Raw genomic sequence first — 27,974 nt, 5'->3', positions numbered from 1 at the left:
ACAAAACTAACCATTAGATCACGCTTCTTTCTTTCATTTTCTCTACTTTTTACTCTTTCATTAGCTTCTGCTGGTTGCCCTTCTCTGTCTCCAAGGGAAGATCGCTCTTTAGATCTCTTTGTTATTAGTTTTTCTTCCTCTTCCTTTTCGTAACGTTTATGACTTCTGTCTTTTGAAAGCCTCTCTTTTCCTGGTCTAACAGAATGTTCTTTTTTTTCTCTGTGTCTTCTTTCTCCCTCTTTATCCAACTCTCGATCTTTCTGTAACTTGTGTACACGTTCAGCTTCTTCAGCTTTGTAGGCTAAAATTTTGTCAATGCTCTTTTTGGTATCATTATCCTAGAAAGAGAAAAATAACATTAAAGAGTTAAAGAGTTCTCCAAGACTGTTTTATCTTCACAGATTTATCCATTGTTGGCCATAAGTACCTAATCTCTTTCTGCCACGTGGATCTTTCAGGTATTTTTTAAAAACTCTCCTACAATGGCAACTTTCAAATTATCCTATCAGTTGAGATTCTGATATTTCTTCTGGGACATCGCATACTTTGCTAGAGAAAAGTCTTTGGATCATGTATTCTTCACACAAAAATTTAATTCTTTGTTTACCAGGTGGTCTAACATAAAATAGGACGTATACTTGCCAATATCCTTGTAATAATGGCATAAATGGAAAACTTTTATGTAGCTGTACAAAAATAAAGCACTATATGTTATGTAAATATGATTTTACCTCTTACTTTAAAAAAAAAATGAAGTATCTCCTTAAAATAGAATGGTTGGATATATTTTGTTGTGTTTTGTATACTTGTTATGACCTTACTATATACGCATCTTGTTTTCTTGGGAATAGGAGACTGATCCAGTTTCTTCATTACACAATTTTATCTTATTCCATTATGAAACACTTCCTTCCTTGCCCTTCCTTTACCTTCTTTTCTGTATGTCTTCTTTCTTGATCTTCACTTCTTGTTTTCTCTTCCTCTAGAAAACATACGTATAAATTAATGAACAAGTTTTATTATACTCAAACTCTGTACATAATTAACACTAGCATGTAGAAAATACGGGTTTTCTAAAATAAGAGCTTTCTAAAAAGAACTTAATATTCTGTTGAAATTCTCTCTCCAACGCTGGTTGCACCTTTTTCTTTCCTAATGAATCCCTCTGTTCTCAATTGTTTGTGTAATGGTAAGAGTAATGACACATGCTAAGTTCAGCCATTACCCTACAACTTGGAAATTCAAGTGCATCGCGCAGTAGAGAATGTCTAGGCAGGAAGGTATTTACTCTCTTCAAGATGACTGACCAGCAAAACCAGTGACATTCACCCTCTCTTCAGAGGAACGGAAACAAGCACCAAAGCAAAACTAGGTTACCAGAAGATTTCATGAAGATATATATTTCAGTAGTTACTCACACCTGCCTGTCTTTATTTTCTCTGTACAGATGGGGTATGGTTTCAGAGTATTTCTAAATATCAAATATATCAAAGTACAACAGCAACCCAAAGTAACCTACCCAAATGATGCCTGCTTTCTCTTCTTCTGTGATGTTCTTTACCTCTTCCTTCAAATGATTTTAGATTATTTTGTGTATCTAGTTGCTTTATCTCATGTCTTTTATGCTTTTTGTCTCGTTCTCTATCCCTTTCCCTGTCTTTGTCTTTTGATACGCTGTATCTTTCCTTCTCCAAACTTGACTCTTGAAGCTTATCTTTGTACCCCTCTTGGTCTCCTCCTCTCTGGTGCTCTTTCCCCCTTTGTCTCTCTCTCATTTTGTCCCTGTCTCTTTCACCAGATTTAAATACATCTCTCTCTCGCTTTCTTTCCTTGCTCTTCCCTCTGTCTTTGTGCTCGTGTTTATGAGTGTCTGTGCCATGAATAGAGTTCTCTTTCTGTAGTTTCTTTTCTCTGTGTTTTTGGTCTTCATTTTGACTATCTGGTTGTGATGCCTGAAATAAACATTTAAAAAAAATTAACACCTTATAATTCAGCAATCTATTTTGATACAGTATATTCATATAAAAAAAAAGTTAATGGCTTGCTAACTGTGAATTTAATTTCCCAAACTGTATTAAAATGCTTATATATTTCTAGGCTTACTTTGTAAAATTATGAACATTATGTCTGTACTTATTTTTTAAAAAAATAATAAATGAAATAAATAACAAAGTGTATTTTCTATGTATTTGAAGATAATTTGGTAAAAAAAGAAAATTTACTGTGGAACTGTGCATTCTGCTTAGAGCTATGTTGAAAAATTAACTAAGCATCTTAAAGATGTTAACTCATGTAGACAGAAACTTTGCCATCTTGTAAAATACATTGCAGATATAAACAACATGATAGATAACTGGGCATCCTGCAGCTGCCTTTAGAATAGAAGATGAGCTTTTACTTCAACAGAAAGTAGCATATAAAAACTGTGCAAGAAAGTTTTTGGCCTAGATCCCTCAACAATGCAACTATTGATATATTTTTCTAAAGTCATAAAAATTCATATTTTAACCTTCCTGAAGCAAGTAGCACAACTCCCACTGATTTCACTACATCCATGATTTCAGCTATTTTCTCAATGCAGAACAAACAGAACTTGTTTTGATTAGTCAGTGAGTAAAGTGAATTAAACTTTATCCATCTGTTTCACTGCCACAGAAATGAAAGTCCAACTTCACCAGTTCTGTTGGAACTAAAGCATTTCAACTCAAATTTGTTTGCTTTAGTCTACATGGAAGTAGTGGAAATGTTACTGAATGTCTACAAAATACAAAGTACTTATACTGGCACTGAAATAATGGGGAGCTTTGAAATGTAATTGATAGAAAGCCATGTAACAGATTAACAAGTAGGATGTTTCAGCTTACCAAAGGACTAATGAAGATCTGCACAATACATAGAAAAGAAGATATGTATTGGAAAACAGCATTTTAAAAAATATAGCACAAAACTAGTATGAATATCAATGGTGTAACTGACTGGAGCCTGAACGTCTATTTGACCAGCAGATAAAGTAATTAACCAGTAGAAAAGCACATGACAATCATGATAAGATGATGATAACAAATACAATACATAATATTCATGTAGGAAAGTGGGTAAGCATAGATAAAGCAAAGCTGCAACTTGGATTTGGGCAGCCAGCAAATCAGACCCCATTGCGTGCTGTGTTATTACCATAACAATGGCATTTTTTTCATTTACCTAACTAAGAAATCTGTTGAGTAATCTTATATGATTTGTATAGCTAGGAACAGTTGAGCAGGCCAGCCTCTCAACACCTTTGGACTAGACAGATTCCAGAGCTGTGGCAACAAAGTTAGCAGGTAGACATTAAAGATCTGTACTGTTTATATTCAACGATGCAGATTTAAAGTGTCTGGTGTACCAAAAAGCCTTAAAGAGCTACTGTAGATCCCACAAGGCAGAGTTGCTAGTAGAACAAACAGCCCTGTATGTCTAGACCATCAATAAATACCACTGCTATAATGTAACTTAACATTAAAACTAGCAGAAATAACGTAAAGTCACCCTAAGATGTTTCCTAAGTTCTTCTGACTTCCAAGTATCTTCTTTGGTTCTTCTCTAGAACAGAAAAAAACAGAGTAATCAATTTGCAGAGAAGCAAATAATTTAAAAACAAATAGTTTTCCAAAGGAAAGCATCAAGGTGTGTATATATGGCAAGTACCACTGGATTTTGCAATGTAAACATGAATTTGATTTTGCCCTAATATGCTTACAGCATACCTGATCTGACTGGACCTGAAGGAGGCCTGAAGCTCAGACTTCTGCTGGGTTATCCAGCTCTGTACACACATGGCAAGCAATTTTGAGGTCAGTGCCTCCGGTAGATAACAATGTGTTCCTTCAAGAAAGACTTAAAATTGGTCTTCCAGTGATAGAACAAATGGGTACACAGAGTCAGGCCACTTTTGGAAAGTAATCAATGTATCAATGTCATTAGGTTCAGCCTCCTGGCTCTATTAGATTCAGCTCCAAAGTTCTGGTCCAAGACTTACATAGGTGAGGTTTTTAGTATCTCTGAGGTTGGAGGTTTTCTGGCCAACCTGGTTCCTGGGTTTGACCACTCCCAATGAATTAAAAACACTTTCCTTATACTAACTCATCATCTCACTTGCTGATAGGGCCGCTACCTTCTGTACTTTCACTGTACTTCTCAAGGAGTGTGGCTCCACCTTTTCCACACGTCCTCTTTAGATGCTGGAAGTCAGCAGTTCGATCCCCTCTGTTTTCTCTAGCCTGAACAGCTCCTTAGCCTTCCTCCCAATACATCAGGGCACCAGCCCCACAGCCATCTCAGGGCCTCAATCCAGAATCTTTTTAGTACTTGGGGGCCTTAACACCAGACATAGTACTGCAGACAAGGCCTCACAAGTGCTGAGGAAAGGAGAACAGTCTTCCCTACGCCTGCAGCTACGGTCTTCATGATACATGTAAGCGGTATGTGGTTAGCCATAACCACCTGAAGAGCACACTGATGTTTCTGTCCACCAGGACCCCTAGATCCTTTTTCTGCAGAACCACTCCCAGAACCCATCCACACGGCAAACAGGAAATACAGTATTTTCCCCGTAGACACGTCATTTGAGTCACATCAGACTCATCCGTAAGAACAATTTCAAGGGATAAATAACACTGGCAGTGAATCTAAAAATACCATGACAAATGTAGTATTTTTTTTTTAAGCAGTACGGATCTGACATAGCCACAGCACAATTTTGTTAGGCTACAGCACAATTCTGTTAGGGTTTTAAACACTAAAAGTTAAAAATAGATTACTGTGCATTTCAAGTGAACTAAGGAAGCTTCTGGCTTAGTAATTGCATGCATCTCAAAAGATGCTGGCACTATTTTTCAATCAGCTGTCAGTTAATATTCTACAATGGTTCAGACAACATGTGTAAGCTGACTGCTATATGAAATATTTGTATGTAGCACTGAAGAAAAAAGTTAAAAGATAATGAAAATATCTTTTTGGGTATGAAAAAATGGAGATTGTTTCACTAGACTTCTCCCTAGTTAAATAGGTTATATTTCTGCTTTCGCATGTGCAGAGTTATTGCCCTTAACTGCTTGGCTGCTGCCAAAAGATTAGACTAAAAAAAATTGTATTTTTTGAGATCACTAAAGTAAATGAGGAATTTTAATCTATGGAACATTTTTAACTAGTTCACTGAAGGATGATGACTATATTCAAAGTGACATGACCAGGCTATACTTATTTGCAAATTTAGACTTGATGACTAAAGATTAACAACATAATCACCCATAAATAATTGAACGATGAGCTGCACTGGTGGAAGAAAATAAAACATATGGTGCCCATATTTTTTTTTTAATTCATTCTATGGAAGCAGCATTTTAGCAGCATATTTTCTTAATTATTCTACATGAAAAAATTGTCTTTTCAAAATTAGATCTTACAGAAGATTGTAGTGGACTGGTAAACTTCATCCAAAGTCAATCAGAAGTACCAAGAAGGCAGCTTTTGCAACAAAAATGAAGTGCCCTTTCTTCTCATCTTTAAGTAAGACAAAAAAGCACAAATATTTACTGCTGCAGAATGCCAGATGAGAAAGTAAAATCAAAGATCATTTTCTTGCGTAAAGCTTTAACACAGCCTAAGAAACTCAGCAGAACTTGTGTGAGGGTAAGATGGAAGGATAGATACGGATGGGAAAAGAACAGAATGCTGTATTATAGTCTCAAATAGAAACCTATTTAATATTCCTAATAGATATATGATTATGTTTTGGTTTTAGACAGTATTTAGGTACATATCAGCAAAGACAGACAGAATATTAATTATATTAATAGCCTAAATCCAGCATAACCAATAGACAGTACTAGCTACGGTAGTCTGAGATCTATTTCAAAACTGAGGCAAAAAGCATGCAGCCAACATGTAGAGATGATTCTCTGGTGCCCAAAAAGGTGCACCTGCCAGTTTTCTGGGGTCTGCGGTTTTCACCTCACTAGAATCTGCTGGTTTTATACATGATGTTTTTCCACTTAAGTCTCTGCTTTTGCAGGAGATTAACAAACTAACAAATTAAAAAAAGAGAGATCTTTTATAAAGCTTAAACAAACTCAATACCTTAAGACCACCGTCCCTCTGTAAGAAATCACTGTCCACACAAAAAATGCTTAAACAAACTTAAAAAATTTTATTGAAGTTTCTCACCTGTCTGCTAATTTAGAACTCCTAACAAATTTATTGAAGTTTCTCACCTGTCTGCTAATTTAGAAGTCCTTACATACTCACTTAAATCCAGATTAAGATTAGTTATTTAAACCACACTGGGGTTTAACTTAATTCATCCACTCAAGAGCATGGGGAGCTTATCAGCTGACACAAAATGCCACAGATTTACTAAACTCAAAAAGTGCTATGAAAATTTTTAACATTTAGGAATCTGTCCTTTAAACTAAACAGTAAGTATGCTGTTTTATTAAGTTAGTGGAACAAAAGATCTTCAGATAAACTCTTCATGACAGATCAAAAGGGGTTTATTCACTCACAACTAGAAAGATTGGAGGTTTTCAGAACTTAATGTTTTGGGTTTAACCAAGTTAAGAACTTGGTTAACTATGATTCTAAAGAAACAGATGTAGAAAAACAGTAAGAGAAGTTTCTGTAGTTTTTAAACCAAAGTACTTTATTGTTTACATATAAATATTTGTCTTTTTTTATTTCCAGTAAGAGTTGCCTGTTTGGAAGCCCTCAAACAGGTAAGCAGCACAAGTGATAGACTTGGTTTAAGAGAATTAGAAACAGCAAAAGGAGGCCTCTCATACAGTGTGGCTGTTAGTATGACTGCCTTTGGGTCTTTGGCAGTCTTATATCAACGCACCTGAAAAATTTTAGATCAAAGCCCCATCACAATTCACTAACTCACCTCTTTTCAGTGAAGAGTTTATTCATGTACCACAGTTAGTGAAATGGTATCTGAATTAAAAATTTTTAGAGTGGTCCTAACATACTCCTTCACATATCCTGCCCAACCACTCTATTTCCTACTCCATGTTCTATTCAACAAGACCACAAATTGATTAGCTGTGAAAACCAGATCCACACAACAGTAATAAAAGTGATCCAATACTTCTGCTTGTCCAAATGAATATGTAACACAATAATTGATGTTAGCATGTCTATGTGGCTCCGTTTCCTTTATTTTGGAGCTCTAGAAGCTTTAGGTCTTTAGGAACCCACGTAACTATTGTGTAATGGTTCTTTTTCATAATTTAAAACCATTACACAATAGTTACGTGGGTTCCCAAAGACCTAAAGCCCAACAATTAGCGGTTACAGGAGTATCAATTAGTAAATATATTTCACCTACAGTCTGAAATATTAACAGCTTTGGCTATTTTCATAAATCACCTATCATCTTCTGCAGAAAGACCTGTGGCTGGTGCAGCCTCATCCTTCTGCTGTAGAGACATGAGGACTGACTTCCTTACAGCCGCTACTCGGTGGGTTTCACCGGCGCCCTGACAGAACAAGGGGCCTGGGATTGCCCAGGGGGGCCCCCGGGCCGGCAGAAGGCACCCCCGGGCCGGCAGAAGGAACCCCGGGCCGCTCCCCGCCTTGCCCCCGCATATGGGCTGGGTAAACGCCAAGGAACACGGGCGGCGGGCGGGTGAGGGGACGGCTCTGGCAGGCGCCCAGGAACCCAGGGCGTCAGGGGAGGCCTCGCAGAGCAGCCCGGGCCGGGCGGCGGTCGTGCCCCACTGCCACCGCCCCCCGTGCCGCCTCAGGGCCCTCCCGACGCGGCGGGGCAGGGACGCGGCCCCCGGCGCGATGTCCGCAGGCGTCAGGCCCGGGCGGCGCTGCCAAGCTCGCCCGGTTCCCCTTCAGCGCAGCGGCCCCTCACCTTGTCACCCTCCATGGCGGGGACGGGCAGGATGCCGCGTCCCGCCGCCACCGGCCGCCTCCAAGCGGGCAGGAAACCACGGCAGCAGCGTGCGGGCCCGCCTAGCAACAGGCGGCGAGGCGGAAGCAGCCGAGCGGCCGAGCGATGGATGAGCGGGGGGGCCCGCCGGGCCGGCAGGCGGCTGCTGCCGCGCGGGGTTGTGGGAAGGGGAGAGGCTGCCCGCGGTGGCGGGGGGGGTTGTACCGTGGCGCAGCGGCATGGACCCCGGCCAGCTCCAGTGGGTGCCCGTATGGCAGCGGGAGGGTTTTCCTCCTCGAGGTGGTGTCCGGCTGAGTTTCCTCAGGTGGCGGGGCGCTGGGGAGGGCCCGCGGCCGCCGGGCGCCATCCTGTGAGGCGCGGACAGGGCGCTCCCCAGGCTTCCCTTAGAGCAGTGTTGTCTCCTGAGCACTGCTGACCTTTGTAGGTTTAACTGTGTCATGAAACCATTCTTAATCATAGTTGGTTCCCTTCTAGTGAAGGCATGCACAATTACTCTGGGGAAAAAAATGGTAAGGATAAAGATGATGATGCGTAACCTAGTCTGCCAGATTACCCAGATGCGAGGAAGGTATGAAGAGTAGCTGTGGAAATAAAAACGTTAATAATATTACCGCAGTAACAAATACCGGAGCTGTTAACACCCGTGAAACGACGTAAGCGATGATTGCCTGCAGGAAAGGTGTGTGCTGTTTTCACAACAAAAACAACCTATTAACGTGCAATTTAAAAGACTGGGTGAAGATTCCTCTTGGCAGTTTTAACTTTGTTGCCTATTTTTTCAAGAGTTGTTTGGGTTTTTTTGTTTGTTTTTTTTTAAAGTATGTAACTGTTACTACTAATGTTTTGGTAAAACGCAGAGGCATTTTTGCATTTGAGGAACGTTCCTCCTGCCTTAGTTCAACGGGAATTTGTGCCACTGACTTCAAAGAGATAAAGTTTAACCCCTTACACTTAGCCTTAAATAGTCAGTTGCCAAATACATACAAAGCCTTCATACAGTTGCTTCTTACTCAAGTTTCCAGAATAAACTAAAAATGCTGTGAAGTTGCTTCACTGTCTGGACTGTGAAGTATTTCCCTTCTTAACAGAGCAGAAAAGCAAAGGCAAATTAAGCATGCAATCAGGAGGGAAAAAGAAACCCTCGATATTTTGTTTTGAAAAACCAATATACTGACAAACCAGCCTTAACTGTAAGTATGACCTTTAAGGACTAAATTGCATCCACTAAATACAAGCATCTATGAATATTTATTTATAAGTATTCTTATGAATTATTTAGCTGCCTTTGGCAGAGCAATAATAATCTATAAGCATTTTATATCTTCTTCCCTGAAGAAATAAAAATGCACTTACAAGCCATCACGGATTAACTCAAAGAGCTCTTTAGGCAAGGGGATGATGGCATTATAAACACATGGAACTAGGCATCTGCTTAGTAAAGGATACTCTGCAGAAATGCTGTCCTACATATAGAGGCGGAAGGACAAAAACTACCTTCAAGTACTCTAATCCAATTTTGGTTTTAATGACAATATAGCAAATGCATATAACTAAAACTAGCAAATGTGACAGTGATACCAAAGATCAGACAGGAGAGAAAGGTTTTTTTCAAGTGCTGGCCCTACCATCTACTCTTTAGAACATGCGTATGTATTAGTTACCAAAAATCCCGCAAAACCAATTTTGGCTGCCAATAGCTTTTTCTTACACCTATGAAGAGTCAGGTAGCCTTATGGCAAGAGGAAGTATTACAGATCTGGGAAGGCACCACTAGAGGGTCTGGAAAGAATTTTTCAAACCTTAAAGCCAGGGATCAAACTGAAGTTTAACTGCTGCATGAGAACACAAGCTGGAATAACACCTTTGGAATAGCAGAACTGAAATTTGTGCATGTTTAAGTATTCCCACCATGTATTAAAATAAACTACCGTTTCTCACCAATGTAGGGGAAAAAGATCATCAGTTTTACTGTTTTTCTAAAAATGGGTGTTAGAATCATATGAACATAGACAATAAAATGGCACATATCTGTTGTATTACTAGCATAAAAGGATGCCCTAGCTTTTCTTGTAAAGAAAAGTATTGTAAACAAGGCTTTTGGTAGCCCTGGGAATTTTAATACCATTTTAGCTTCTACATGCTTTTCTCTTCTCTGGCTTGGTATACGTACCTTCTTCTTCTTCACCTGTACTGTTATCTGAAAAACAAGAATATAAAATCACTCAGCTTTTTACATTCTCTAGTAATAAGCTATTTTTTGTCTTTGGATGTTCCTCTAAACCCTGTGAAGCAATACTGCGTTTTTCTTCGCCCCTGTATGGAATGACTCACCACAGCATTACACCAAAAAATTACTGGAAAATATCAGCCCTCATAGGGACAATATGACAACCCTCCACTATACTTAAAAATTATGATTCTTTTATTATTATTAAAAAAAAAAAAGAAAATAATGCTTTTCTTGTATGAAGGAAGAGGCTTGTTAGGATCTACACTTTGTAGCTATATTCCCTTTTTTTAACCAATTCCTGCTGAGGCCTTATGAAGATGAGATGCATAAATGACCACTTGCAAAGTGTTCAAAATCCTTATGTTGGTCAGTCCTCCAGGTTCGTAAATAGAAACTGCAAAACTGTGGATCTCAAGTAAACTGTGCCTTTAGTTTTGAACTATAACTTGTAAGAATCTCATTAGGGGGGAAAAAAGGAGATGATTATGATTATTGTGAAAACTTACTGAGAAACACATTTTAGTGGAAAGTATTTCAGGAACAATAAATATTTGAGGATCTTGTCATTTGAGTACAATTTATGCATTCAGTGAAGCTGAACCCAGATTGGGTGATACCAAGGATAAGACACATACGGTTTTGTTCCAAGCAACAGAAGCTCTGTATACTGAACAGGTATGGTAGTCTTCTGACTCCTCTTTTGCTATATATTAGATAGTTTGAAGCAGGCAGAAAATATTTGTGCTATATAGTAGACAATCTGAAGTGGGTCAAGACAGCTGGATAAAATCAAACACAGAAATAGTGAGTATTCCATCATGAGGATTTACTAGAATGAAACTTGATGTAAACTATGTTTCCATTAATAATTCAAACATTTTTAGGAAAAAAATCCTGAGTAAACATTCTCAGACTTGTGTTCAATAAAGATTTCTATTCAGTAGTTAAAAACCTGTAGAGAGAAGCATCAGTCTGAAATAGTGCTGTTGGGTAAAAATAAGGTATATTATCAAATACTGTTCTTCAGGAAGATTAATTGTTACTGAAAATGGTCAAGAAGCGACAATTGAAATTTCTTCCAAAATATGTTTTCTTGTGTGAAACCCAAAGAAGTTGTAGAAACTTTAGATTTTCTGCTTCACCGTGTAAACTGAATTTTGTGAATTTTTCTCATCCTTAAAACACAAGATGTATAAGTAAGATCTTTTGGGAAGTTATTCTGAAGAATAGTAATGATACTGGAAAGAAATCATCATGGCAAACTGTTGTGATGCAAAGATAAACATAGGACAGCACTATGATTCCAGTGGAAGCTATTGATTTTGAAAAAACAAAAAATGAATCCAATAAAAAGGAGGAACAAACACATACGGCTAAGAATGGATATAAAGCAATACTGCAAACAAAAAGTATTAATTAAAATTCTAAGAAGGCAACAGACCTACAAAGCAAGATATGAAAAGAATAATTATTGTGTAAATGAGATAAATATTATCAGCTCTGTAGTTGATACAATTCACTACAGGATATTTAAGGAAAAGCCAGAGTAATCTCAGTGCCATAAGTGACTTTCCAAGACTTCCTGATGCATTGAAGACTGCTATCTTAAGTATTGAAAAATAGGATCAGGGAACACATGAATTAACAATTCCAAGATTCTTGAGCAAATTGTTAAACAATTTATCAGTACCAATAAGTTTAGAATAAACAAATTACTTGTGTTTATCTAGAACATTTTATGAAAACCTTTATAATACAGAAACTGACCGTAGTTTATCCCCTAGCAGCAGAGTTTATGTCTTGACACTTTAACAACTCTTTTATCCCTATTATAATAATGGATATGATAACTTCATACCACCCAGTTTCTTTATCAAAATACTGTGTGGGGCCAAGTCAGTTATCTACAGAAGTTCTAAGAAGTCAGTGGTAACATTATTATCAGAACTTTCTATTGATGTTACGGATAAATGTTACTGAATTAATGCTACAAGATCTTGCTTCTCTTCTCCTGTTTGATTGGCACAGTACTACTGACCTTTAGTTCTGATTCATCAAACTTCTTTATGAACTAATAAATTACTTTGCCCAGGATCAATGCTAGGCTGTCAGGCCTACAATTACATGTTTGTCATCCTAAATGCTACTACAAGATTAATTTTTTTCTCATGTGCTTCTCCAGTGTATTAATACTGACTGTATTGGGTACTCCTCTACAAATTCTATATCCAGTTCATTTGCAGAATACACACTGAGACATAAAGGAGAATAAGGTGCAGCATATGGTAAAGTGTTGGTTGGCAAACATCATGTTAATTCAATCACTTTGTTTTTGTGGGGTTTTTTGTCTTCTTGTTTTGAATTTTCATTTTGGTTTGTGATACAGTTGTATTCTGCTTCAGATACTGTGAAGCCAGGTAGGGAATTAAGATGGGAATAATGGAGTCCGACACTGAGGATATCAGGCTGAATTCAAAAAATGAGAAAATGTTAATAGCATTGGTTGTAATAGAGGGAGCCAATGTACAATATGGCCATTTGTGCATCCTGAAACTCAGGAGTGAATTCACGAGGCAGTCTATATAAGCAAACAAAGTAATTAGGAGTACAATAAATACAAAAAACCACCCACATCTACTGTAGTTTGATATTATTGGTATCCAAAGGGGTCACAGTCACACTTGACGGTCCTTGTTTAACGGAAGAAGTGTATATAGGGTCTTATGCTGCCCTTCAGTCCCCTCACTGTTACAGCCTGTATATGTTGTGAGTTCTCTAGAAGTAAAGACCCTAAGTAAACTGGCATTTCAAAGGTTGGATTACCATGCAGTTGTCAATTGTTGATTGTTACTTCTATTTGGTCATTCTGAATTTTCAGCCTAACTAACCTAATTATACAGGTGCAGAATGCACACTGTCAGTAGTAAACGGGGAGTAAAGAAAAGCAGCATGAGCCTATGGCCAGAAATTGGTTTTGTTTAGAGTGGTTCATTTGATTGCACGCTTGGAGGGGATCTGGAAAGATGATAAAACAGAACATGACAGTCAGTTGTCAAAATACAGATTCTTTTTCCAATTCTGCTGTGCAGCACTGAGCACACAGTTTCCTTTTGTGCTGTTGTCTTTCAGATCCTTCCATTTCTCTGGATAATTGAGGTGAGCTTGCTCTCACTCCTCAAGTAAATAAAGCTTATGCAGGTTTCCCATTTGTCTGTTTATATGCATTTTCATAACTTTTCAGCCTATTGGCTAAAACCATTCTCCCCTCTTCCCTGCCTGCAAATACTAGTCTGACACAGTCCCACAAATTGACAGCTGAAAAAGAGGAGAATGGACTCTCACTCCCACTAAGCAAAAGGTTAGCTATTTAAAGCCAGGAGAAAAAAAGAACTGGTAAATGCTGAGTTTAATCAGAAAGCACATACCAGCAAAGTGATTAGCATGGAGCCAAGGACAAGCAACAGCTGCCCCTTACAAAACTGGTGGTTCCGTTAAAGTTATTGAAAAGAGAAAGGAATGGTTGGAGGAATGATGTAGGAACCAGGTGTTAATCTAGTAAAGGGATACAGGACACAAAGCCTGTAGAAAATCAACTTTTTTAGTTCCACAGATGAGGGCTCATGTAATTCCAAGAGCATGGGTGCCACCCTAGGTACTCCTGTGTGCCAGCAAAATGAGAAGCCAGCTGTATCTGAGGATGTGTGAGCAAAGCTTCAGGAAACACCTGTTGTAACTAAGGAGTAGCATGACCAGCCTCGGGTTCCTCTGAGCTGCTGATGAGCTGCTCCTTTAATAATATCCCTCAATGGAGAACAAAGAAAATACGAAGCTTGTGACCGAAGGACGTAACAGGCAGAAACCATTCAGCCGCGCACAGGCCTGAAGAGCCTGGGGAGATGGTGTGGTTCGCCCGTGAGGGGAGCGCAGGCCAGCACGGTCGCGGTCCGTGGCACCTTGGCAAGCAGGTTCTGCTCCGGGCCACCACCAGCAGCCGCTTCCTCGCCACAGCCCCGGCCCCGCACTCCCGCCTCTCCCCGCCTCGTCGCTGCCAGGCCAAGCAGCCATGGCCGGCGGGCGGCTGGGCGGGATGGGGTGCTGAGGCGACGGAGGTCCCAGCGGCTGCGAAGGGAGCCTGGCGAGAAGCGACGACGATCTTCTCTTGGCCCGGATCCCGTCGTGCAGAGCGAACCGGCGGTTCCTCGAGCAGGCCTGGAACGGAAGGCTGAGCGACACTAACGGCGGCGCAGCCGGTGCTGGTGGCTGCCCGGGGCGGGGGCGGGGGCAGAGCGCGGCGGGCGGGCGCGTGGCGCGGCGGGCGCCAATGGCACTGCTGGGGCCGAGGCGCCTCCTCGCGGCAGCACAACCGCGCCCCACCCGCCCCGCGGCGGCGGTTTGGGCCGGGCCGCCCCGATCCCGGAAGCGGGCGGCGGTTGGTGTCGGTGCGCGGTGAGCGGGGCCGGGCGCAGGATGCGAGGCGCTGCCGCCCTGCCCCCCTGCCCGCTCGCAGCTAGAGCCCGAGGAGGAGGAGCAGCAGCAGCAGCAGCGGGAGGAGCCGCAGCAATAGTAGGAGCCGCCGCTGCGAGAGCATGAGCGGGGCCGCGGCTCGGCAGTCCCCCGGCGCGGGGGCCGCCACGGATCCCGCCGCCGCGGAGAAGGCCGCGGCTGGGGACTCGGTACCGGAGCCCCCGCCGCCGCTGCTGAGCGTGGACGTGACGGGTCTGGTGTCACAGTTTGCGAGGAGCTTCGTGCTGATCTTCCCCGTGTATGTGCTGGGCTACCTGGGGCTGAGCTTCAGCTGGGTCCTCATCGCTCTCTGCGGGCTCTTCTGGATCCGCAGGCACCGCGGCGGCAAAACCTCCCGCCTGGGCCGGGCGCTCGCCTTCCTGGAGGACGAGGAGGAGGCGGTGCGGCTCAGCGTCTCCTCCGCGGATCTGCCCGCGTGGGTGAGTAGCCAACACCCTTCGGCGCTGCCGACGGAGCACCCGCGCCCGGCGGGCAGCGGGCTGGGGGCCTGTCACCTCCCCGGGACCTGCGCGACGCCAGCACCCGGGGCGGCCCCCTCCTCCCCGGGTGCGGGAGAAGAGGCTCGCTACAGGCCGGAGGCCGGAGCCCCGGAGGCGGCCTGGTGGGAGGGAGCGGGTGAGGAGATGGCATCTCCCGCGCCCCAGGCTACTCGTCGCGCTGTGCCGGCCTCTTTCGAGACTCGGTGTCCAGTGGCGGGAGCGGCGTTGCCGAACGCGGGCAGGCGGTGTGACCCTCCCTCCGCCGGGGTGGCCTGTCCCCGCGTCCCGCCCGCCCGCCCCGGCGCGGCCACCTGGCTGGGTGGCACCCGCGGCCGCCGTGTGGTGACAGCCCCGCGGCGCTGCGAACCTGTCATGGCCGGGGTTTCCCTCAGAAATAAACTTTACCTCAGACTTTGGGTTTTCTTTCCCCTCGGATGCTGGTGACGCACACCTCTGGGATGTAGCGAGGTCTCCATGGCGCGCAGATCTCACGACTTGGGCGCGAACCTTTTCTTAAAAAGTTGAGATCAGAGGCAGACAAAATCGCTCTCTGAATGGTTTTACGGTTTTCAGTAAAGCATTACTTAATACGGAGCGACATAAAAATGAGGTAGTGTCCTGGCTGGTTTCAGGGCTGTGGTGTGAGGGCTGAGGTAAAGGGGCAGTGGTGGCTTGATTTGTGCATTGCTGTTGGTTTTAAAGGCTTTCTTTGCAAGTGGAGTCTTCCTTTGAAAGTTTTAAATAAGTCTTTAGAACTACCTTTTTTATTTCTGAAACTCAGTTTCAAAGTTGAATGCTGTTTCTTCCTTATTTTTATTTTGGAAGGTTAACAATTTTTTAAACACAGCTGATAGCGAGCCACCCGACAGGGTCAGTGCTCATCCAAGCCTCCCTATGTCCTGCTCTGCCCTGGTGACCTGCTGTGCAGAGCTCACTGCTCTCTTAGTCTCCATACGTGAAGTCCTGCGGGTTTCATGCTACACCTTTCCATGTCATTTCTTTGTTCACTACTCTGCTTCTCGGTAACAGCCACCCACATCTCTGCTAGGTAGGCATTGCAGTGGCCCTGCGTTGGGCAGTGTTGTAAAGTATTCAAGTAGCTGTTTTCATGTGATCAAATTGCAGTACCTGATGTGACCTGTCCTATCTCTGCTAAGGAAGTTATAGGAGTTCCAGACATCTGGAGAGAATATAGTCTGTAGGTGTGGGATGGGAGTCTTTTTTACTCCTGGTTTTTCATGTCTTTTACCCAAGTTCTAGTGGAAGATCAGGGTAATAATGAGGACAGTATTTTAAAAGAGATGAAGTGGTTTTACTGCTTAAACAGGTGTGACTCTTAAATGATGCGGTTAATAGCTCTTATGTTAGTTCTCCATTGGGTTTGGTTTTTTTCTTGTAATCGTGCAGCAATATGATGGAAGTTTTCTGATTTGATGCATTTGAAATTAATTAATTGGAGCTAGGTTTGTTGTGGAGGGTTGTGTATAGTAACCATCTGCTGTTAACTAAGCAGTAGATAATCAATCTTAGTGCTGTGTGTAAATTTTATTTTAAATCACAATTTGTTTACCATTGATGAAATGGCAGTTAATATCTGAGTGGAGTTCTCCAATAACAGAAGGTTTAGAAAGGGGCCTCTTGACCCAAGTTGTGGCGCGAAATAACTGCTGGCTGCAGGCACCTGCATATCCTATAGTATTATGAGAAAACAACTGATCAATATGCAGGGTTTCCCCAAAAGCGTGACCTTCTGATACTCTGGTTGACAGAAGTATTGTAAATTGCTGTTGGGTTTTTTTGTGGGTTTGAAAACAAACATTGTTTGTTTTCCCTTATAATAATGTTTTCAAATTTTGACGGTCTTGGCTCTTTCTCCTGAAATATGTTATATTCTGGGAGTATCATTTTTCCAAATGAATGTAAATATAAGCTTTATATTGGTCTTCTTGCTGCTTCCATAGTGTTTCTTGGAAAACTGCTATTCTTCCTTTTGCTTTATGTGTGTTGTCTTAGAGATTAATGGATTGCAATCATATTTCAAATAAGAGCTACTGGATGGTATATGGAGTCTGACGTGTCTTTAATAGGTATCAAGTTTAACCATCTTATTGTGAACTTCACACTGGAGTATGTTCCCTTGGTTTCTGGTCAGGGAAATAAACTTTAAATCACTTGAGTAGGACAGTGCCATGTTTTAAATGTAGGAAACCTTTACTCTTTTGGGACTGAAACTGAGGTGTAATAAACCATTTTTCAATTAAAATTATGTAAACATTTACTTGGCATGTTGTATCTTTCTGGGCTCTTGATTGGAAAAGAATTTCAGCTGTGTATGCAAGGTGTGATTTCCTTCCCCACCACCACCTACCTTGGACTGATAGCTGCTTTAGCAATTCATTTTAAGTATTCAGTAGTACTGCCCTGAGTTATATATGTTTTAGAAAGTGGCTATTGCAGGAGAAGATTTTTCTGCTGGCAATATGCTCAGTTATGATTTGAAAGTGATACTGTTGTGCTACCACACTAGAGTTCATAATGTTAATTATTAGTTTCCTAAATTACCTCTTCCGTAAGTAGTTATACAATAGGAATATTCTGTGCTGTGCATGAAAAATGAATTAATTCAACATGGATACAAGTTATGTTATTTAGAATATCAACACTGAATTATTTAAAAGAAATACGTATGTGCTAAACAATATTTCATTTACTGTCTGAAAAGAATAAGATCTGTACTTACAGAGTTGGTAACATGTCGTTATAGCTCTGCTGGGTGTTTGGAAGATGTCACTGATTATATGGGGTGGGAGGGAGCAGAGGTGGGTGCTTTTCCAAGTAATTTAGAACTGTGCAGCAGAATTTACAATGAGAAAGGATTGGAGATCAAAATGGTCTTCAAATAAAATCGACGTTTCCCCTTTGTTAGCAACATTTTTATACACTATATGTATTTTTATGCTGGAATTAATGCAGTTAAATTGCAAACATATATAAGGAAAGTGGTAATTTTAAGTATCACTGCTTAGAAGACAGAAAGTATGAACCTAGCTAGGACTTTCAATTTTTAAAGGCCAGGTATCATGTTGCCTTTTATTTTTAAAACAGTAATGGGATTTCATAATCGTAAGTGGCATAACAAATATACTTCTTTCTCAGAACAACCAAAAAAGTTAATCTAATTTTGCCATTGTAGGGGTTTTTGGTTGTTTAATGTGATTTTTATAACATGCCAACATACCATGTACAGCATCTTTTTTGATAAGTGAAACTGTGACTCCTGTTTTCTTCAACATAGAGATAAAAAGCCATGCTGATATTTTTTCTCTGGATTAGTTGTAAACTTGGTCTGTTACCAGGAGCTGTATCTGCATGAAGTCTGTCAGCCATCAGCAGGAGACCGAAATAGGAACAAATCTTGGCATTTTAAAATAATTGATTCTTTGTATCCCTAACTGTGTATTATACAGAAACTGAAATACTGCACATAATTGTCATATAAGTAGTGCCGTATGAAAACATTAATTACAAATCTGCTGTAGCATTTGGGGTCCTGCAGACTTGCTTGAGTTTTTGGTCTAGTTTAGAGTGACTTTTAGGGTTTTGTTGTTGTCTCATCTACTCAAGGTCAAAGGAAGAACCTGCCTGAACCTGCTGTCTAGCCACCTTTTTAACTAAACTGATTTACAGTCCTATTATAAAGAAATCTGGTAGATCTTCTTTCCTTGGGAAGCTGTATGAAATTCTTGCAGACTGTGAATTACCTATACCACCACTACATCCTATAGGGAGGAGATAATGTCAGCATGTACCCGTTTTGCTAGATGTAGTATATGTATGTGTAGTAGATGTGGTATAGCTACAATAATCAATAAAATAGTTATCAGCCCGTGTTCAGTTGAGTGTTTTTGCAGTGGTGATGTTCAGAAAAGCTTGATTTCAGTGGTAGTTGCATATTTCTTAATTGAACGTTATAATGAATGTTGAACAAACTGCTAGTGTTTAACGGATGAAGAACCGTTCTGAGTAAAAGCAGAGTTCAGAACACATGTCTGAAAAAGGACATTGTGATTCATAACTATGAAATTATTTGTATTTAGTCTCCTGTGTTAGAATAAAACATGCATACATGCTTCCCCCTGCGCCCTTTCCTCCCAAGCCCTTGCATGAGCTTGTCAAATACTTCAGTTATATGGCTAGAGCAGCAAAGACTTTGGTTTTGACTGATATTGGGAGGGCAGACCCAGTGTTTGTGGAAGAAGAACGGTTATGTAAGTCTAACGACAGGGTCATATCCTGTACTGAGTGGCATCTGTAGAGAAGGTTGAGGGGGGTTACACTCTTTGGGGTATTTGGTACAAGGACTTCTTCATGGTGAACAAACTTGCTAGCTGGGTCTTAGATTGGTAGTTCAGGACAGGAATCTCCAAAGAATCCCTGCTGATGGGTGTTAAGTATGTACTCAGTAAACCTAATGAATAAGTGGTCTTCTGCAATACAGTGTATGTTTTTAATTGCCACAAAACAAAAAGCTTTTTCTCTTTAACTTATACCTTTGGTTAATACTGTTATTACTGTAGCTGTAGGAATCGTGGGTGAAGGTTTTATACAACATATTAAAATATGAAAAGGAAGATTGTGAGGCATTGTGACACATTCTTCTGATCCTTTCTCCAAATGTTAGTTGAGCATGTTAGATTGAATTTACCGAGTGACTTATAAGAAAAATTACTTCCGTATATGGCTACTTAATGCTAAACTGGATCTAATCAGTTTATACGGCCATACTGCAGATGGCCATATACTCTAGGCTGCCAGCCTGCATCTGGAAAGCATGAAGAGGTGTGAGTAAGAATAGAATAATAACTTGCAAGTATTTAACAACTGATGTCCACATCCTTCTTCTGCCTACTCTTTTAAAAAACTGCCTTCTGTTCTAGGAGCCTCTAGTGTATGTGTACATACATACGTTTATTGAGGGTTGTGTGTTGTCTTGTGGTTAGGTTTTCTTTTTTAAAGAAGAAATCTAGTTTGGTTCAGTATTACTTATCGTAGTTAAGGTGACCTGGGTGACTTTATGAGTACCCCATAGCTCAGACACATGTGAATAATGGTTTTAGAGTTGGAGAACCAATTAATCATATCTTCCTGTTTCTGAAAGTTTTCAAATTTAGTAAGTTAAAACTATGCTGAGATGATGTCTGTCCAATAACATATTCTCTCACATAGTAACGTGGTAACTGTCACTATGGAAAAGGATCTTTACATATGAATCCCAGAATATTTATGGTAGAAAGCCATGTGATGAACTGATGTTTATGAACATGATACCAAACTGCTGAAGAAAAAATACTGAACTGAAAGTATTAGTATGACAGGCCTTCTTAATATGTATGTGTAGTACTTTTTTTTGTTTGTTTTTTTTTCTTCCATATAATGAATGATATTACATAACGGTTATTACTGACTTCTGGGACTACTGCAAATGTGTTCTTGAAATATGCTGTTTTTTTGAATAAGGAAGATATGTACAAAATTTTTTTTCTTCCTTTTTTTTTTTTTTTCATTTACATTTCAGTTTGCTAGTGTTGTTTCCATGCCTAAATAGTTTTGCATATAAGGGCTGGCCCAGCTTTAGCCATATCTGAAAATTTGGGAGTCATAAAGACCTTGTCAGCGAAGAATGAAGTTTTATGGAAGGAAAAAAAAGTCTAGAGCAGCAGTCGACCTTTCCTGCCTCTTTTACAAGATCCTTCTCACTTTAAATTACTGTTTGAGATTGTTGGCACATCAGAGTATATTTGGAGATGCATTCTATATATATATTTTTTTTAATATGACAGCCTGCTGGGAAATAGGAAGATGAATGAAGGTTATTGTCAAAACATTTTCATTGTAGCTTATAGTAATGAAAGCCTTTTTTAGGAATTGTAAGTATTCAAAACAATTCTTTGGAGTCCTGTGCTTGTTTTTTAAAATGAAAGAAGAGGCAGCATTTTGTTTCTGGTAAGATAAAAATCTTTGACTTAAACTGCAATATAAATAAAATTTTTTATCACCCGTTTATCAAATAATCACTGATTATAGTACTGAAAAGATTCTCTGATCGCTGAAATTGCCTTTAGCATAATTTCTTTTGACCTTTGCAACAATTTTATGCTGACCATATGCCTGTAGTGAATCTAAGGTATGGATTTGTGGAAGCCGTTTTTAAAACTTATTTTAAAATACGAAGTTTTAAAAGAATGCTAATTTTTAAATATACTCTGTAGTGCCTGAAATTAACATATGCCATGGATTTGGTATGTTTCAACATGTAGATAGAAGGGCATCAATAAAAGAGTATGGTCATTCTGGAAGGTTTATAGAAATAAGAGGTTTAGATAGATTTTTTTGACCTGTGAAATCTCATCTTTCTCTTTGTTTTTCCTAATCGTTGGACAATATAAAATAAACCTGATACTACGCTTGCCTAAGGAAGTTTAGGATGGACACCCCACCAGCAGCTTTGGAGATTTCCTGTGGCCTAGCAGGGGTCAGCTTCTAAGTTTTTTGTATCAAGCTTGAAAGGCCAGCAGAATTTCACATGCAGTATATGTAGAGCTGCTTTTGCATATTCAGGAAAAATACTGTACCACTTCAACGAGGAAAATTAAGTCCTTATCTTTGGCTGGTATTTGTGAGCACTTAATAAAAATAAAGGATATACAGAGATGGAGTATTCAGTGTAGAATCAAATGTGAATAAGAACAGTGGGGAAGCAGTATTTTTATAAGAGGGGAGAGTGTTTTTGTTCTAAACAGTTGTTAGAATTAAATTATGAAACAATTATTTAGAGAGATCTGGCATTTTATCATTTGTATAACTTCTGGATCATGTGGTACTTTTTTGTTTCTGAGTAAGATTTGTTTCAGTTGAATGAGAGAGTTGTGTAAAGTTTAGAAAGAAAATGTTGGATGGGGAATAAGAGGGAAGAATCAAATCAAGAATTTGCTAAAAGTGACCGTGTGTGAAATGGTGGAAGCCAGTTGCCAGTTTGATGTGAGTTTGTAGTTGGCCAAGACGTTGAGGACCCTTCTTCAGTCGCATCTGCCATGCACTAAATGCTTTTCTCATTTTGCGCCAGAAGAAAGAGGATCTGGACGGCACTTGCATTTCTTAGACAGTCTTAATATGTTTGTTGAGGAAGGCTTAACTTCTCACTGGATGAGACCAAGGTTCTGTTGGGGCAAATAGGAAAAGACCGTAGTGTAATTAAAGATGTGCGTGTCTTTTTTGAAAATGAAGAACCAACTTAGATTTGTTTTCTTTCTGGTACTTGCCACCTACTCTGTGTTTTGATTTAACAGATGTTGTTCATTCCATTATGTTTTTAATATAAGTTTTGTGACTTTTCTTATCTGGCAATAATGGATCATTGTAAAGCCTGGAAAGTTAGGTTATACAAACTTGCCAAGTCAGCTAGTGGAGTATTTAATGAGTTTCTTCTCTATTGACAAATTTAGGCCAGATTAAACTTGTTTTATAAGGAAGTTTGATTACAGAAGTGAGGTTTGAAAATCCTGAAGCCTTTCCTGACTTTGAGGGCATGTGTTCAACAAGTATGCTGGCCTTGCTAAGTCCATTCCCTTTACCTCAGCTTCTCAAGACACTTTGTTTTGATCCCTTTTTCCTTAACATAGTCCTGTATAGTCTCTGTCTTTATGTCAGGGTTCAGGTGAGGAGCTGTGTCCCATCCATCCCATTGCCTCTTGAATCCCATTGATATGGTGCCTGGGACAGGGAGGAAGAGAGGTGTTCCTCATCCTTCTTGCAGAGTCATTTGATCCTCATCCCCAGCCTACTTCTAGGTTTTTTTATTCCCAGTAGCTTCTACCAAGCTTCACGTACCAGTCTTCGTTAGACTGGTTCAGTTCTTATTTTCATTGCAGTTTAGATGATGCAGCCCTTTTTTTGCTTTTTGGTTTGATTTTGTACCCTCTATGTGCTTCCTCTGATACTGTTAAAGTTATTAGAGGAACAGTTAGAATTTTAAAGGTTCTTCCTACTAACGGCTCCTTAATCATGAGAATATATATACATTTTGTTTCTAGGCTTTTCTCTGCATTCAAATACGCTTATTGCAGAGAGGATCAGGGGGTTTTGTAGTTAGAGACTGATTCTGCAGTTTCAAAACAAAGTAAATGTGCACTCCTGACAAAATGAATGTTTTGCATCCAGTTGCATTTTCCCACTGCTTTCTTGTGCCAGCTTAGAATTTACTTGGCCATCTAATTCTAAGTTTTTTGCCAGGTTTGGTGTTCAGCTGGATCAGTTCCTTGAGTTAGTTTACTGTACAACCACAGAAGTGCTAGTGCCTACAAAAAGGAGGTTATGAAAGCCTGCGGACAGGTTTAAAGTGATATGAAACAATAGCTTGCATGAAGAGGACTTTAGAAAGATGTGGCAAATAACACTGCTGAGGTGTCTTTTTGGGGAAAGCAGAGCTTGAACTTGAACAGTTTATAATGTCAAGTTGCACATGTAACTTAATTTATACTGTTTCAACCTGTGTTAACATACTTAATCGTCAAACATACAAACACTCAGTACTTTGATCCAGCTTAAAAGGTGGCCCTGTTTTTAGTGTGTGTTGGATCAGAGGTCCCTTTCAACCTGAGTTATTCTATTGGTTTTGTTTTGAGCTGTCATTTAAACTAGGTTTCAGTCTCCAGTTTTGGCTTACAAATGGTAAGAAGCCTTTTCTGCATAAAATACCAGTATTTGCTTGACTATTAAGTCTACTAGCAAAAAAAAGGGGGGGGGGGGGGAATTGATGGCTATCTTTAGAGAGGTGTTTTGTGGGAGGTAGTGAGACTTCTTAACACATTCAGATGCCTGTCGGCTATATAGCTAGTATTAAAATTTTGTGCAGCACGTTGCTAAAACATACAGTTTTTCAAATGGAACTCCTGTTACATAAATAACCTTTGGAAGACGCATTCCCATATAATGAGTCATTGCACAAAGTTTTGTCTGCTACACCCTGATGTGACTGTAAAATTCTCCTTAGGAGTTGAACATCTGAAACGGGGCTAATGGTTTTCAGCCAAAGCAGTCTAGAATTATGTACCCTGAAGTTGTTACTAGAAATACGAAACTAGTTTTACTTGGCTGAAAATAACTGTCATATGACAGACAAGCATTACATTGTCATCTGGCTGTCCTTATCATATAGCAGCATGGGTCAAGTTTACATTAGTTCAATTGCAAGCACTTTCACCTGAGGGATTTATATTTGCAATGTAAATTGCATATCTTTTTGCATCTGTTTTAATGAAGACTTTAATTGAGAGAGTCTAAGTACAGACTGTGGCACTGTTGTTTTTATAACCTTTGTTTGCATTCCTTTGGTTAGATACTGGCGCATATGGATTATCCAAACCAGCTGAAATAATTTCCTTCAGGAAAATTTTGCAAGATGTAACACAATATGCAAAATTAAATGTATTGATAGTCCATTGTCTGGTATTCTATCACTGTCTACCTTAAAAGGAAGGTGGGAAGAAAGCAGGTGAATCTCTAAAATTGCAGTGTCGTCTTCATATTTAAAAGTAACCACGAGATATGTTGAAGCATGAAGGTAGCTATAAAACCTTAATTGTTCTGCTTTGAATGAATTGTGCAGTGTTATGATCCACACATCTGCTCTTAAAGTTTGTGTTCATTTTTAAAATAGTGTGGGGAGGAAAACATTGGGGGGCAGGAACTCAAGTGGAACTTAAAAGCTCTGGAAGCTTGTAGTTTGCTTTATATTTAAGCATGATTACTGCTTTTTTGTAATATATGGTTCTTCATGCCTTATTTCAGGTTAGCATAGCTTGATATAAAAACCGTGTACCTATAGTTTCTCAGATGCCCTTCTTCACATAGCATATTCCATAGACTGTTAACTTAATCAGCTTTGGAAAACAATAGTGAATAAGTTTACAACTTTATATCAAAAAACTCTACAAGAACTCTTGTGGCATTCTTCTGCAGGGAAGAATATTATTATAAGACATGCTGTGAGTTTTTGTGCAGGCTTATAGAGTAAGCTCTCAGGACTTGTTGATAGTTAGCAAGTTTGATCTGTCTGCATGTTTCAAGCAGACTGTTAATGTAATGAATGTATGATACCTCAAATGAGGAAATGTCTTTTCTTAAATTGTTAATATTTCCTATTACAGTAAACTCGCTGGTCTAGAATTTTGAAAAATTGTAATTTGTGTTGAGGCAAGTCTCTTCTCTCCTCCCCCAGTTGATTGATTCATCTTGTTAATTGTTAGACTAGAGTGCTAAATTCTCTTGTATGTGTGGCTAGGAAGTTGTCTTAGTCTAGTAATCAATATGATGCAGACAAAATTTATATTTTAAACTGCTGTGTTCCTCACCCGATGACTTTCTCCTAAAATACGTGAACTAGAAAAAGAATGCTTTTGCACCCACCCACCCTCTGCCAGTTAAATGTTAAATAGCAGCCAGGAAATAAGAGAATGGGGAACAAAAAACTCAGTGTACAGTCATTGTACTTGTATGTGTTTTAAGAATATTCAACAGTGATTGATACATTAGCTTAAATAGTAGTAATTTCTTGTTCTCTAGTTGTTCATGGTAGTCTTTATTTTTGTTTATATTTTAGGGAAAATATTTGAGCTTTTGAATGTGTGTGGGGTGGGGTTTTTTTGGTTGGTTTGTTTTTTTTTTTTTGGGTGTGTTAGGTATGAGTACTGTGTTGATATAAATGTGCCTAAACTGTTCATGTTCCTTCGATAAAATAAGTTTCTTATTTCTGTCTTGGTCATGTCTACTAAATTTGGATATGTAGAAAGCTTTTTAAACAGTTGCATTAAATACTGCATGTTTTATTTTCTGGTCTTAACATAGATGTATGATAACAGAAAACATACTTGCCAAGAATTTTTTATTTCAGTTCCTTTGTGTTCTGAAAGTTTTGCAATTATGCTGTGAAGTTTCTGTTCCATTTGTGTCCTATCCTTCATGAGCTCTCTAAAGTGAGTATCAAAAGCATTACCAATCCATTCACTTTGTTACTTTGATTTACCAAAAAAAAATCCGATGAAGTTTGGGTCGTTTTTTTCCATTTTAGTTCATTAGAGTTATCAATTACACATAGAGCCATAGTAACAACCTGAAAATAGATTTGATTTGGAAATCGCTTTTTTTACAAATCAATTTCTCAAGAGAATAAAAGCTTTAATTCTACTATATGAGAGATGAAGAACTACAAAAGTGTTCTTTTAAAACAGTAATTCAAGGTTAAGTGGTTTTCTTCCAGCACGCACATGGTGTTACTGGTGTACCTGGTCCTTTATGCTGAATTTTTTGGTTTTTCTGGCACAGCTAGGAAGGAAGTCCGTTGTACTGGTACGGCCATAACAATGCCTCTGACAAAGCTGTCAATGGAAGTACAAGTGTGTATATGTGAAATCAGGTATTTTTCCTCTTGTGTTAAAATTTGTTGGTTGGGTTTTTTGTTTTTGTTTTGGTTTTTTTAATTTGTTTTTTGTTTTTGCTAGTGTTTGAAACTGTTGGGTTTGGGGAGAGGGTCTACATAGTGTTGTTCTGGATATTATGCAGAGGAGTGGTAGGCAATTGTAGTTGGCAGTTCCTGTCTCAGAGTGCAGACAGGACCATTAAGGCTTGATGAACAATTTTTGCAGTTGTTCAAACATTTACTTGAGAAATGGGTAATAGAAGAACTCTATGAGATACCAAGAGACAAGGAGTATTGGTTCTGGCTGAAGGCATCTGAACTTTCATCTTCACTTCAAGTGTGTTTGGTATTTGGGGTGTGGAGTATTTGGTAGATATTTTGTAAAACTTCTTTTGGGTAAGAAGTTGAGGTGTTTGTGCTTGATGTGCAACTCTGCTAAAGGGGTAAAAGTGATTGTAGCTTTGATTCCAGTTGTTTCAAAGCATTTATGCTTGGCTGTAATAATGTTGATTCACATCTGTGTCCTTGGGGCGCAAGCTGAAATACTGTAGAGTATCATTTAAGTTTCATTCTATTGAAAAGTAATAGAAATGTATCCGCTTGCCAGAGAGAGCAGACAAGTTCATCAGGGTTCCTAGAATTAATGGGTTTTAAGCTCTGACAAATCACTTTGGAATTTCTTCTACTGTAAAGTTCTGATTCTTAATTCCCATGAAACACATAAGCTTCTAGTTTAGATGTAACCTGTAAGAACTTACAAGGTCATTTACTTTCTTGCTTGAGACTTGCAGTGCTTGGGGAAATGGTTTTTCTTTTTATCAACCCCAGTTGTTCTGTGGGTTTTCATTTGTTCTAGTTTTTTCTTTCAACCATCAGAGTGATGAACTCCAGCTCTGCTTTCTGCTGCTGTGATTGTTTGCATTGCCAGGCACATGGAAATAACATTCTGTCTGTCATACTGTAGTGCAGAACACAGTGTATAAGTAAAGCTGTTACATTGCGAACTCCCACTAAGTGGAAGAAAGCCTCTGATTTGGAGCAGGTCAGATTAGGCAATGACGTGGGATTTGAGATGTCACTATTTTAACAGAAAGTAACTATATGATCTCCTGAGGAGAAAAGAGAACATTGAGAATAAGCCATTGAAATTCATATCTCAAAGAATGTTCTAATTTTTTCCAACATAGTTTACAAGTTACTTTTTGATTGCAGACATCTCCATAGGCAAACAGATCTTCAACTGTTTAGTTAAAACAAAAGTGTTCAGTTTATTTGATTAAAAAAGTGTTGTAGATGAATGTTAAACCTGCTGAATATTTGATGTCTTAAAAA

At 39.5% G+C, this 27,974-nt stretch overlaps 2 protein-coding genes across 4 annotated transcripts in view; one reads left to right on the top strand and one right to left on the bottom strand.

Moving 5' to 3' along the window:
• DYNC2I1 (dynein 2 intermediate chain 1) overlaps nt 1-8,028 on the bottom strand; it is a 34,500-nt gene extending 26,472 nt beyond the window's left edge. The window contains exons 1-6 of one of the 2 annotated variants that reach the window (XM_037385891.1): nt 7,898-7,985; nt 5,445-5,541; nt 3,529-3,582; nt 1,520-1,952; nt 930-982; nt 12-338 (exon numbers count right to left, since the gene is read on the bottom strand). In XM_037385891.1, the coding sequence (XP_037241788.1) occupies nt 12-338; nt 930-982; nt 1,520-1,952; nt 3,529-3,582; nt 5,445-5,474 (897 nt within the window). In that variant the 5' untranslated portion in view covers nt 5,475-5,541; nt 7,898-7,985. Of the gene's footprint in view, nt 1-11; nt 339-929; nt 983-1,519; nt 1,953-3,528; nt 3,583-5,444; nt 5,542-7,897 lie in introns of both variants that reach the window. The other variant, XM_037385892.1, reaches the window with a different exon arrangement.
• A 6,578-nt stretch (nt 8,029-14,606) lies between these two features.
• The window catches only part of ESYT2 (extended synaptotagmin 2), an 84,363-nt gene continuing 70,995 nt past the window's right edge, over nt 14,607-27,974 (top strand). The window contains exon 1 of one of the 2 annotated variants that reach the window (XM_037383686.1): nt 14,607-15,109. In XM_037383686.1, coding sequence (XP_037239583.1) covers nt 14,753-15,109 — 357 coding nt within the window. In that variant the 5' untranslated portion in view covers nt 14,607-14,752. The remainder of the gene's footprint in view (nt 15,110-27,974) is intronic. The other variant, XM_037383687.1, reaches the window with a different exon arrangement.

The sequence above is a fragment of the Falco rusticolus genome, chromosome 4 (genome assembly GCF_015220075.1).
Source record: "Falco rusticolus isolate bFalRus1 chromosome 4, bFalRus1.pri, whole genome shotgun sequence".
NCBI classification, from domain to species: domain Eukaryota; kingdom Metazoa; phylum Chordata; class Aves; order Falconiformes; family Falconidae; genus Falco; species Falco rusticolus.
Note: the sequence above shows the minus strand (reverse complement) of the source record. Positions and strands in the feature narration are given on the sequence as shown.